This window comes from Micromys minutus (assembly GCF_963924665.1).
Source record: "Micromys minutus genome assembly, chromosome: 2".
NCBI classification, from domain to species: Eukaryota; Metazoa; Chordata; class Mammalia; order Rodentia; family Muridae; genus Micromys; species Micromys minutus.
In genome coordinates, this window is record NC_137971.1 from 35210402 (window position 1) to 35223358 (window position 12957).

The 12957-nt window shown below is 44.4% G+C and overlaps 1 protein-coding gene across 1 annotated transcript in view; it reads left to right on the forward strand.

Moving 5' to 3' along the window:
- PIP5K1B (phosphatidylinositol-4-phosphate 5-kinase type 1 beta) overlaps positions 1-5293 on the forward strand; it is a gene marked incomplete at its 5' end in the record, with an annotated part of 133108 nt that extends 127815 nt beyond the window's left edge. Inside the window, one exon of the mRNA XM_080911334.1 lies at positions 5129-5293. Coding sequence (XP_080767460.1) covers positions 5129-5131 — 3 coding nt within the window. The 3' untranslated portion in view covers positions 5132-5293. The remainder of the gene's footprint in view (positions 1-5128) is intronic.
- Positions 5294-12957: the final 7664 nt, after the last annotated feature.

Sequence of the window (12957 nt, forward strand, 5' to 3'; positions counted from 1 at the left end):
CTTGCAACCCTTCAGGCTTCACATTTCCTGGTAGTCAGATGCACTTCTCTGTTTCAGAAAGCAAACTCTATGATTGACAGCCACAAACTCACTGATCAGTGTCCCTCCTTTCCATAAACCCTCTGCTGCCATCTAGTGGTCAAATGGCAGCTCTGCCCATGGAGAAATGGGGGAAATGACTGAAGGCTCTATTGAAACCTAGTGAAGAATGAGTACGGAACACAATATTCTGTTTCCTCTCTGTGCACTTGACCATATCCTTCCAACATCGTGTGTGTCAGTTCAGCGGGTACCAGAGTCTTTGACCATCAAAGGCATCTCATACCACAGACCCAGCATCTGCCAGCTCAGGTTGGCCTGAAGGCTGCAGTTAGAATAGTGCACAACAGAGAGGCTTGTCTCCCGTCAGGTCCCAGCATGCACTTCTCATCCACTTAAGCCTCTTTGAAGACCACCTCTTGGCCTGTAATCCAACATAGAAAATGCTGCTTCTGCAGTTCAGAAAACAATTGTAACAAAGTATCAACAAACTCCCAGTGGGCAGGGCTTCCTTTACTGTCTCTGGCCTATCCTGTTTTCACAAACTGAGAAACTGATCAGTAAAGAGGGACAGGATTGAATATAATAAAATGAAAATATGAAGGCCTTAAAAACAAGAGGACTCTTTAAATCCTTGTGCTCCTGGCCACTGTTTCTGTTTGCTAGAGCTTTCACAGCCAAGCATGAGAATAAGTCACTGAAGAGTGTACAAAGTTCTCTCCTGTCTCTATAGACTGGGAGTTCAAGGTCAAGGGTCAGTGGGGCTCTAGCTCCACTGCCATAGAATCTGCCCCAGCCTCTCTACTTGGCATATCGACAGCTGTCTTCTCCCTGGGTCTGCACAGCATCCACCCTGTGTGTGTCTGTAATTCAGACTCCCAGTGTCTAGAACAGCGATTCTCAGCCTCCCTGATGCTGCTACCCTTTAATGCAGTTCCTCGTGTTTCGGTGACCCAACAAGACAATTATCTTTGCAGCTACTTCATAACTGTAATTTTGCTACTGTTAAGAATTGTAATGTAAATATCTGTGTTTTCCTTGGTCTTAGGCAACTCCTGTGAATGGGTCATTTGTCCCCACCCCCTGAAAAGGGTTGAGAACCACTATTCTTGAAGGACACTAGTTCCAATGAATTAGGGCCTAACCTACCGTCTCATTTAACCTGATCTCCTCTTGTAAAGACCCTGACACCAGACAAGGCCGTGCTCTGGGTGACTGATAGTTAGCAGGTCTCCACAGTAGAAAGACACAGGTTAACCTGTGACAACCACCATGTACTCTAGCGAAAAGCAGTACTACCTCTCTATACTTCCACAGAGGGAGAGGAGGGCCTTGTGAGCCCGAATCTTCTAGTTTCCTCAGCTCTGGTGTGGCTGGCAATGTCCCTCCATGCAGATGACAAAGCAGCCAGGAACTACCTCCAAAGCCTGGGTTCCTTTGTTGAATGATATCAGCACTGTATCATTTGGCTCTCCCCCCCACCCCCATCTCTTAAGTACAGCAGAAGCTGAGGTCAAAAGATAGACTCTTGGAGCTGCAGGTCCGTGTGCTCTGAGGTGCTCATGGAACCACGGAGATTGGCAGCAGGCTCAATTGGGTACCAGCAATCCCCTGTGGGATAATCAGGATGCATGAATCTCTGATGTCCTCCATCACCTTCCTGCCCTTTGAAAACAAATTAATGAAGCAGTGAATCATGTTAAAATATTACTGCTGCACTAACAGTTTTGAAATGAGATCCTGATCTCGGTCTATCTTCTGAGATATGGGAGACGGTGGCAGTTTCTGTCATCTACCTGCTGTGGGAACAGGGCACTGGAGCACTGGAGGTTGGCAGCGGTCCTGATAAACCAACATTCAAAAATCCAGTCAGTGACATTCTACCAGACTAGACCCAAATGGATGTCTCCATCCAAAGTGTGAAACTCCTTCGAGAACACCGACAGTCCCATAGTCTACACCAAAGTGTCTCATGACGTCTGCAGTCCCGATCCCTGGAAAAGAACAACCGTACTTTTAGCTATGAGTCCTAAAATTTACTTAAGAGGAATAGTAAGAAATTTGGACTCAGACCATTCTAAAGTTTTTCTATTGCTATGACAAGATACTTGAGATATGTTTCTATTGTACACAGAAGAAAGAACATTATAAGTCAAACCACTTTTAAAATACACTGGGACAACCTCAGAGATGTGGGTCACAGCAAAGCAGAGAAATCTTGTCATCTGCCTCTGATACTAAAGACATCCTTAGCTTTGGGGTTCTGTAGAGGCTAAGTTAATATATCCCAGCAGAATCCCAACAAGTTCTTGTCTGATCGTCACTGGATGTTGGTTTCAACAGAGTCAGGTAACAAGGAATGCCTATCTAGGAGATTAACAATAGCCCAAGTTGGCTCTGGACCTGCAGCCTTCCAATCTGTCCACATCTCTGCAGTTTCTGATCAGTCAGCCAATCTCTGCAGCATAGCCTCTTTCCAGGAATTCTCATTCAGAGCTTCCTCCCGCCAGACTCAAGGGTTGCACTGCCCGCCAACAGAACCACCGGCTGGAGCATGCAGGAGGCAGACACAGGCAGATCTCTGTGAGCCGCAGATTAACTGTGAAGTTCTGCACACTTGTCCTGATTTCTACAGCACCAGTGTGTGTGTTTACCATGCTTAGCAAAATGCTGAACCAACTGTTCTCCATCCCAGGTGATCTTGTCTCATGAAATAACAAACAGTGAGGGAGGCATGTGAATAAAATAAAATAAAATGTGCCGGGTATAAATTACTGTTTTAAAAAAAAAACTGTTGTGGTAGAAAGCTGGAGCCAATATATCAACAAGTCACAAGTTCAAGGCCAGCCTGGGTCATGTAACCAAGACCTATTTCAAGAACATTAAAAAGAAGGAGGAAGAGGAGAAGAAAGGAAGGAAGGGCAGACTTTAGACTTCCTTGCTAAGGGATAATGACTTTGACTTTGCAATTCTGGGGTCTCTCAGAGAACAACCAGGTGAATCCAGACAGGGAAGAATCCTCAAAGCCCAGAAGACAATGTTGGAGCAAGGCACTGTAATAGCTTGCTACAGATTTGTGGTTATGCTGTGAGTGAGTGGAAGAAACAGGCAGAGTAACCCAGAATGTGCTGTCATCGGAAAGACACGGGAACAGCAGGAAATAGCACAAACACAGAACAGGGCTTGGGGAAAGCAGAACTGAGGAATTGCTAAGAGAAAGGGGGACTTGATATAAGAAAATATAATCAGGGAGTTGGGCATTTGGTGGTTGGAAGTAAAGAATACTTTTCTCCAAAGCATTTTAGCAAATAACTTCAACTTGATACCAAATGAGAATGCTCTGGATAGCAGAGGATGCCCCATGGATAGCAGGGGATGCCCCATGGATAGCAGGGGATGCCCCATGGGTAGCAGAGGGGCACAGCATGCCTGGGGCAGATGACTTGCCGGGATTATGCAACATGCTATGTTTTATCCCAGGGGCATCACTAGTAAGGTTACGATCCATAGCGTCTTGGAAGGCTGTTTAGCAGTTTGTCTTGACAAGGCTTCATGGGTATAATGTCTCACCTTTTTCTTCACCTCTGACCAGAGAATTCCTCACAGCACAATCTAGACCTTAAAATAATCTATTGGCTAAATGTATTTTTAAAGCAGTAGGTCTGGAGTGGAGACCAAGGGAGGACCTGACAGGAGACTTAGGAAAGACGACATCATCTGTTGTCTTGCGCACATGTGCTATGTAATTAAGAAAAAGACCCTGTGTAGCTCACGCTCAGCAGAGGGAGAAGTGAACTATAAGGCGAGTAGTGAAGGTTGAGCATTTGCCTAGCATCCTTGGGCTCAATTCCCAGTACCAGAAAAAGTAAAGTTGTAAAACTGCAACTCACAATTGGGTCAGATTGTGTGATGAATATCTATTATTTATCGACAAACGAGATTACCCTTGACATTGTTTTTTTTTTTCCCTCAAAAAAAAAAAAAAAGTATTGTTTCAAACTCTTTATTCTGAATTGGGTTTTGTTTTGTTTGTCTCTTTTGAATGTGTTGGGTAGTGCCACATCTGTGACCCAGCTGTAACCTTCTCTCCAATTTGGGGATACCAAATTTGTTTGTTCGTTTTGATTCTAAGGCTCAAAAACCTAGGGCCTCACAAATGTTAAGCATATACTTTTATCATAAAGCTACATCCCCAGCCCCAGCCTAATATCTTTATATATAAGCAGATTACGTCTGCTTATTTACAATTCTCTGAGCTTGTGAATGTACAGGGAAGTCGTTTAAATAAAATAGTTCCCTTAGTGAGTATGCAACAATAACAGAATAGTGTGTGTAAGTGTATCTGTGCCTATGTCTGTATGTGTATGTATTTGTGTATCTATGTGTGTTTGTGTGTATGTGTGTGTTTGTGTGTGTATTTGTATGTTTGTGTGTATGTGTGTGTTTGTGTGTGTGTTTGTGTGTGTATTTGTTTGTTTGTGTGTATGTGTGTGTTTGTATGTGTGTGTGTGTATGTGTGTGTTTGTGTGTTTGTGTGTGTGTTTATGTGTGTGTGTTCGTGTGTGTATTTGTATGTTTGTGTGTATGTGTGTGTTTGTTTCTGTCTCTCTCTGTGTATGTGTTTGTGTGTCTATGTTTGGGTGTCTGTGAGGCTAGCCTCAAACTGAGGCTGAGAATGACCTTGAATTCCTGATTGTCATCCTCCTGTCTCCACTCTCCAAGTGCTAGGATCACAGGATGTACCATCTTTCCGACCTTGCCTGCCTCTGCTTTTAGCATTTTTAGGTTAGATATCTGATGGCTTGTCTTACTGCCAGCCACCAGGATGTTTGAAAATGAGGATAGCATTCATGAGTTCAGGACTATTGCAAGTCTTAACATGGCTTCATCCTAAATCGCTGCTGTGTTGTAGCTGGGGCTGGATCTCCATAAACCGGAGGTAATTAACACACCACAGGCCCCAACCTTAATCCATGCTGCTGGGATTACTAGTTCCTGGGAGAACTAACAACTTAAGGTCCCACTTACAGGCAGGAGTTACAAACGGCTGAGGCTCACATCTGCTTCTTCTTTTCTACTTTTCCTCCAGTAAGCGGAAGTGGTAACTGAGCACAGGAATGGGACCTGAACACAGCTCTGGGAGAGGACTTCCCCCACCGCAGAATCCTTCAGAAGAACTGGGCTGAGCCCCAGCACGCGCAGGAACAATCAGCTGGGCCTTGAAGCTTGTGAGATGTCGGGGAGCCTTGGTCCATGGCCGATCAGCATATGGCTGTGAAAACCCCACAGCGTTCTGTGGGCGCTGTTGCTTGCTGATGTGAAGAACTGCATGAATGCTACCTAAGCTGCTTTTCTATACCACCGCCAGTCACCCCCTGGGACTGGGAAGTGCTGTTTTCCTATAGGCTCTCTCGGTGTTCCATTCTGCATGCATAGGGTTACTACAGATAAGCAACCTATGGAATCTGCTTCTACATTTTTTTTTAAAAAGAAATCCATCCATGCAAAATGATGAATAAGATATGAATCCTCTCTCTTTGTTTCAGAGATTCTAATCATAGCCCATGTCGTTGAAAGTTTCGATCTGTTTTCCTTTAAAGATCAGTATAATAGGTCTGCCTTTACTTTATAGAAAGCCAGCTTCTATAAAGATTTTTTTCACTGTTTACTAGTGAAGTGAGAAAAGCAAAGCTATTTATAAAAGGCCTTATGTCTTGTATATACATTGTCTTTGGAAGATTTGTGATTTAGTTTATTGCTCGTAAAAGAGAAATTATATAATTTATTTAGTAAATACTACTGTAAACTATAGTTTTATTGAAAGAAATAAAATATTTTGTTCTCAATTCTGGTCACACATTGATTCAAATGACTTATAATTTTGTGTGTGTGTGTGTGTGTGTGTGTGTGTGCGTGTGTTGTGTTGTGTGTTTGTTGGGGGTTTGAAGAGTATCAAACCTAGGACTTTGAATATACAAGACAAGGGCTCTACCACTAAGCTATAACTATAACCTCAGTCCACATTGATTGAGTAATTAAAAGAATAAATAAGTAAATCTTTTTAATGGAAATAACCCCAGTGTGGTGGTTTAAATAAGAATGGCCCCCATCAGCTCATATATTTAATGCTTAAGGAGTGGCACTATTTGAAAGAATTGGGAGGTGTGGCCTTGTTGGAAGTGTGTCTCTGGGAGAGGGTTTTGAGGTTTCGAAAGCCCAAACCAGGTCCAGCTGCTCTCTTCCCCTGCTGCCTGCACATCTGGAGGTAGAACTCTCAGCTCCTTCTCTAGCACCATGTCTACCTGTGTGCTGCCATGTTTATAATGGGCTAAACCCCTGAAACTGTTAGCCAGGCCCAATTAAATGCTTTCCTTTATAAGAGCTGCCATGGTCGTCGTGTTTCTTCACAGCAAGAGAACACTAAGATACCTTGCCTTAGACAGGTAGAAATGGAATAATTCCTAGTTCTAAGACAACATCTACCTAATAGTAGAGTCTGTTCAGCTAGTCCAATGAGCATTCCCAAATAATGCTGGCGTATTCGTTACCATGTTGGGCCATTTTAACGAACGACCCCAAAATTGCAATAGGACAATTTTCTTTCCCTCTCACATATGTGGGTCAGCTTAGCTCCAAGGGCAGTCTTCATCTGGGACCTGGAGCAGCCCAGAGGCATGCCACTGTTATAGCAACAGAAGAGAATGGTGGGAGTGCACAGCATTTGTATTTGCCTGAGGTACTTTTCCATCACGTTCCTTTGGCCAAAGCCAGTGTCAGTGATGTCTGAAGCCAATGGATGTTGAAAGGGTGCTACTTCCCACATGGAAATGAAGCCAGCAGAGGGGGCAGTGAATACTGTAAACAAGGAATTTACACCATCTGGTAACCAAGGCTACAGACATTCCTGATGAGATGCTCAAAATAAAATACTTGATGTTAAAGCAGACTGATTCTTGTAAACAAAGACAGCTTGTGAATGTGACCTGGCCCCAGCTTTTGCTTATTTAGACTCTCACACTCCACAGGAGTAGCAATTTTTCCTGCAGAGTTGATGCTGGGAATCCATCTTGGATTCAGATCAATTCTAGAATCACCTGTTTTATGCTGCTGAGGCAGAATAGCACAGGCTAGGTAGTTTATAAAGAACAGAAACCTGCTCGTGATTCTAGGGCTTGAGTAGTCTGAGACTAGACTAGAAGTGATTGGGCCCCACCCCCTCCCTCCAGCACTGGTATGTTCTAGCAGACACTGTTCCTATGTGCCTACACGATTCCCCTTCTTCCCCTCCCATTTGTAAATTACTCATTTATCTCAGCTGGGTACTCCAAGGAACCCACTGATTCCTGGAAGTGTAGATAATTGTTCTGGGTTCCACTTTTTACTTATTCATGGAGAAAAAGGCTATAGTTTCCATTAAATTCATAGCAGCAATGGCCCACAAAATGTTAAGAACTGTTGTTTTAAGGCCTACCTCAAATATTTTTATGCCATGAGTTTGTCTCTGACCCTAACCCTTCACCCTGACTTAAATATTATATGAACATATATAGTAACCTGTAGATTATCCTGAAGCTGTTCGTATTTTAATGTTAATTCCACTTCCCCAAGAAGGGCTGCCTAGTCATATACTCATAAGGTGACTTCATCTGAACCTCCCCATTTTAATTAGAAAAATAAAAGAGAGCCAGTGACTGGGCGGGGGGAGGGAAGTAGAAAGAGAGGACTGAGGAGGTCAGAGGGGAGAGGAGTGAGACAGGCAGAAGAGGAGGTCCAAGAAGAACCTCCAGAAAGACCAGCTAGATCCAGGTGGGCTTAGTTGGCATTAAACAGTTATGAGCATTAAGGATTGTATGGGTCTAATATCTCATATAGAAGGGCAGTTTGTATCTTTGTCTATTTGATGGAATCTTGTTGTGTAGAGGGTTTGTGGATTGAGAATTGAATATATAAACCTGTATGAAAAGCTATCGGGCTACAGAGTTGTGTTTGTGATGGGTTTTTGGGTAAATGAACACCCTGGGACAGAGGCAGAAAACAGGTAGTGGAAAACCACCAGGAAAGAGAGTTGTGCAAACAGTGAGTGAGACCTGGGTGGCAGCTCGAACTGGGTGACAGAGATGTGTGGGGCTCCATACTAAAATCAGGGCCTTGGAGTGAGGCACAGGGCCAATAAGGAGATAAGCTTTTTTTTTTTTTTAAATACTTACTGCAACAGTTACCTCCTTTATTGTTGACCTGATTGGCTAGGTCCATGCCCATTGTCAAGGTCACTCTCATGCACTTAAAGTCATTTTCTTTACCCATATATACAAAATTCTTTGACAGTGATAGCCTCTTGGAGAAATCATGCTCAGAGCTGTCTGATCTGCTGCAGTTCTGGCTGAATGATTGATGGGCTTTCTCTGCCGTTGACATCTTGGGATCTCTGTTCACCAGCACCCTGGGAATTCCCTTCATCTCTGTCTTCAGTCTTCTTTTATCTGGATGTTGCACCGTCCTCTTTTTTGATTTCCTGTCTCTGTTTGATAAAGTACATCAAAGGATGTCAGAGGGCCAGAGGTAACTGGGCTCCAGGAGCCAAGCACTTTCTCCTTAGCAACTTGAAACTTAAGCAGAGGTACATGGGGGCATTTGTAAGTGAGGCATCAAAGACAGTATCTCAGAAGGCTGTGTGTGTGTGTGTGTGTGTGAGAGAGAGAGAGAGAGAGAGAGAGAGAGAGAGAGAGAGAGATCAATCCCAGGGCCTCCGGAATGCTGGGCAACCACTGAGTAACACACCTAGTCACCTCACCTCCTTTTTGAAAGTGAAGCAAGCAGGAGGGGCTGGGGACATGTCCACCTGCAGAGTGCTTGCCTAACATACATTGGGTTTGATGTCCCGCAGAGCCTGGGCAATATTATACATGCCTGTAATCATGACGTTTGGGAGATTGGAACAGAAAGTTCAGAAGTTCAGTGTCACCCTTAGCCATGATGCAAGTGTGAAGCCAATCTAGGACATGTAAAACCTGTCTCAGACAATAAAACTGACAGCAGGGTGTGTGCTCCCTGTTGTGCATCCCAGCACATGAAAGCCAGAGGCAGGCAGATCTCCATCAGTTCAAGGCCAGCCTGCTCTACATAGCAAGTTCCAGAACAGCCAGAGCTACCCACTAAGACTCTGTCTAATAAATACATAGATACAAAGTAATGAATAGAGAATTGATCACATTGAGTCTTTGGTTTCTATAAGACATTCAGGCTGAGAATGGTGACATACACCTTTAATCCCAGCATTCATGAGGCAAAGGCAGGCAGGTGCTTGTGAGTTCAAGGCCAGCCTGGTCTACAAAATACATTATAAGAGCCAGAGCTACATACTTAGTGAGACCCTATCTTGAAGAAGAAAGAAGAAGAAGAAGGAAGGAGAAGGAGGAGGAGGAGGAGGAGGAGGAGGAGGAAGAAGAAGAAGAAGAAGAAGAAGAAGAAGAAGAAGAAGAAGAAGAAGAAGAAGAAGAAGAAGAAGAAGAAGAAGAAGAAGAAGAAGAAGAAGGCATCTTAGATCGATGATGCATTACGAATCCAAACCCTGCCTAGACTTCAGAGTGAGCTCAAGTAGTGAACTCAAAGCCAGCCCAGGAAACTTACAAAAACCTTTGTCTCAAATGCAGAGTTTAATTTGGGCTGGAGAGGTGGCTCCGTGGTTAAGAACACATGTGGTCTTACTGAGAACCGGAGCTCTAGCTTCAAGGGCTCCAACACCCTCTTCAAGATCCTGCAGACATCCACATGTGTGGTGTTCACTCACACAGACACGCACGTATACATATAGAAATAATAAAATACATTTTAATTCTTTTATGATGAAACCCCAGGACCAAAACAACAACTTATAGAGGAAGGGTTTAGTTGGGCTTACAGTCCCAGAGTGACAGCAGTCCATCACTGGGACAGCAGGGAAGGGTGCATCAGGCAGCAATGGCAGCTAGACAGGGAAGCTAAGAGCTTACACCTTGAAAAACAAATATAAAGCAAGTGAACAAACCTGAAAAGGTGGGAGTCTTATAACTCTCAAAGTCCACCTCCAGTGACACACCTCCAACAAGGCCACACCCTGTAGGCCTCCCCAGACAGCACTGCCAACTGGGGACTGAGCTTTCAAATGCCCAAGACTATGGGGGACATCTCATTCAAACCTCCACAATACTTGTCTTGCCTTCATGTATGTCCGTGCATTGAGGGCATCGGGTCCCCTGGAACTGAAGTTACAGATTATTGTGAGCTGCCGTGTGGGTGCTAGGAATCAAACTCGGGTCTTCTACAAGAGCAGTTAGTGCTCTTAACCTCTGAGCTATCTCTCCAGCCCTCGAAATAAACTTTTTTAAAGAAATATAAATAGAGACAGCACTGTTTAGGGTTTCTGGTTTTGGTTTGGTTTGAATTTTTTTCTGGGGGATGGGTGATATTAGTTGTTTGGTTTGTTGGTTTATTGTTTGCTTTGTTTGTTGGTTGGTTTATTGGTTGGTTGATCTAATATGTATCCCTGGCTAGCTGGCCTGTGTAGTCCAGGTTTCAGGCTCAGAGAGATCCATTCATCTCTGTCTCTGACTACTGAGAAAGACACTTTCCCTTTCTTTCTTTCTTTCTTTCTTCCTTTCTTTTTTTTTTTTTTTTTTTTTTTTTTGTTTGTTTGTTTGTTTCCTTCTTTGTTTGTTTCGTTCTTTAATTAAAGGTCCCTTACTGGTCCTGCTTACAGGAGTCCATGAGTGCCCAAGATGAAGGAGAAAGGAGGGACAACCAAGGTAAGGCAGGGAGGGTCATTTCCAGAACATTCCACTTACACACAGAACTAAACAGACAAGTCACTATTGCTCTTCGACATAGGCAGCATGGGATAGGGAGAGGTGGGGAGTAGGGGTGTCTTTAAAGAGAATACAGGCTCCCTGTGAATGGGTGCCTGGCTAGTCTTGGCCTGCTTCAACCCAAGAGGAATCAAAGTACCAAAAGCTGTTAGAGAAGGCCAGACTATCAGGGATGAAGAGAGGACAATCCAGGGGTGAGGGTAAAGAGATTGCCCTCCCCCTGCTGAGAATCCCCTACTCCTCAGGTGTGGCAGGAAAGGGGCAGCCTGTTATACCTTAGAGGAAGTCCAGGGCTGCTAGATGTTCCAGGCTCAGAAACACTCCCCCTCAGGGAGATGAAGGGGCTGCTACCTAGATTCTCTGACAAGTTCAGGGGTCCTCAACCACCTCCTCGTAGCAGTTTGCTTGTAATTCCTGCTTGATTCCTGTCAGCTTCTTGGTGGCATCCTTGGAGCTGGCATAGATCGTTTTGATCTTGAGGGCGTGCACCAGAGTGCCTTCTAACTGGAAGAGCAAAGAACTCAGAAGAGGCCTCAATTCAATTGTTTTAATAATCATATGTCTCTCTGAGGCAAAAGAGAAGCAGACAAACACAGCAATTCCAAAAGGCACCAATAGCACCAAAGGGGCAGTTCCAGAAACAAGAATATGCAGGGCTCTTGAGTAGCTATGGTGAGAAATTCTGGGGTCCAAAGCCAGAGCTGGCCTGCAAGGCTTATTAGCAGAATGCTCACCTTGGAGTTCATACAAGGAAAACAGTGTTGCAGGTCTGGTAGGAAATTATACCCTCACTCCTAAGAGCTGCAGCTGGCTTTGTCTAGCTTAGTTCAGCCTGAACTATGAAGTCCCTGCCTTTAAGGCTCCAGATCATTAGTACTTTCATCATGGATCCTCACGGTCTGCAAGAATGACAAACCCTATTTTTCTCCTGGTCCTCAAGGACCAGGCCTGATTTCAAAAAGAAGGCCTTAAGGCATCAGCTCCAGGAACAGACCATAAAATCCAGAAGCAAAGTCTTAAAACCCCCTCCCAAAAAACAGCCTGGGGATAATCACAAAAAAATGGGGAAATACCTTATCTCAGGATGAGCAGCCCTATCTCATCCTATGGTTCATAACATAGAAATGCAGCCAACTGACTACCTGTGACTCCCTAGCACCCATCAGTGAAATTTTAGATTACCTAATCCTTCTAGAGGGTTCCCCAGTTCCCTATAAGAAGGCCTGTCCACCTTTGTCTGGAGTAACCATTTCAGAGACTGATTGACTCCCGAATGCTGGCCATTTCTGCAGAATAAATGCTCTTTGTTGTTACATACTGGGATCTTCCTTTTATGATTTCCGGACCCTTACAAGGCCACCCAGGTTGTAGCTGTCCCAAAGAAACTCAGAACAAATGGCTAAGCCGAAGCCGGATGCTCACTCTGACACCTAGCTCCTCTCTGCTCTTCACCCCACCTCCTACCTTAACCATCCCTAGCTTCCCTTCCCCCAGCTTCTCTCTCCTGAAGAACCCTGCCAAAATCCTACCACATGCTATCTGGGTTCCCTTGACTCTCCTCTCCTGATCAAGTTCAGTCTGGACTCTTCCAGATGTCTCTCTCATATCTATAATAAAAACCTCAACCATACCTCAACCTCCTCCTCAACCATCCTCAAAAACCTCAACCAGGGGCTGGAGAGATGGCTCAGCAGTTAAGAGTACTGACTGTTATTCCTGAGGTCCTGAGTTCAAATCCCAACAACCACATGGTGGCTCACAACCATGAGATCTGATGCCCTCTTCTGGTGTGTCTGAAGACAGCTACAGTGTACTTATATATGATAAATAAATATATCTTTTTTAAAAATTAAAAAAACCTCAACCATACCTCAACCTCCTCCTCTACCATCCTCAGTTCATTCAGTCACCTCTACCTGTTTGGCTCCGCCTCTCTACCCTCCTTTGCCTAACCAAGCTCTGTGCCTTTATCACACCTCAGATTGAGGCTGGGCCAGTCTTGTGGTTATTCCTATCACAGCACTCCCATCAGGGACCCTGGTGGGGGAGCTGGCGGAAGGACTGGAGGAGCAGAGGG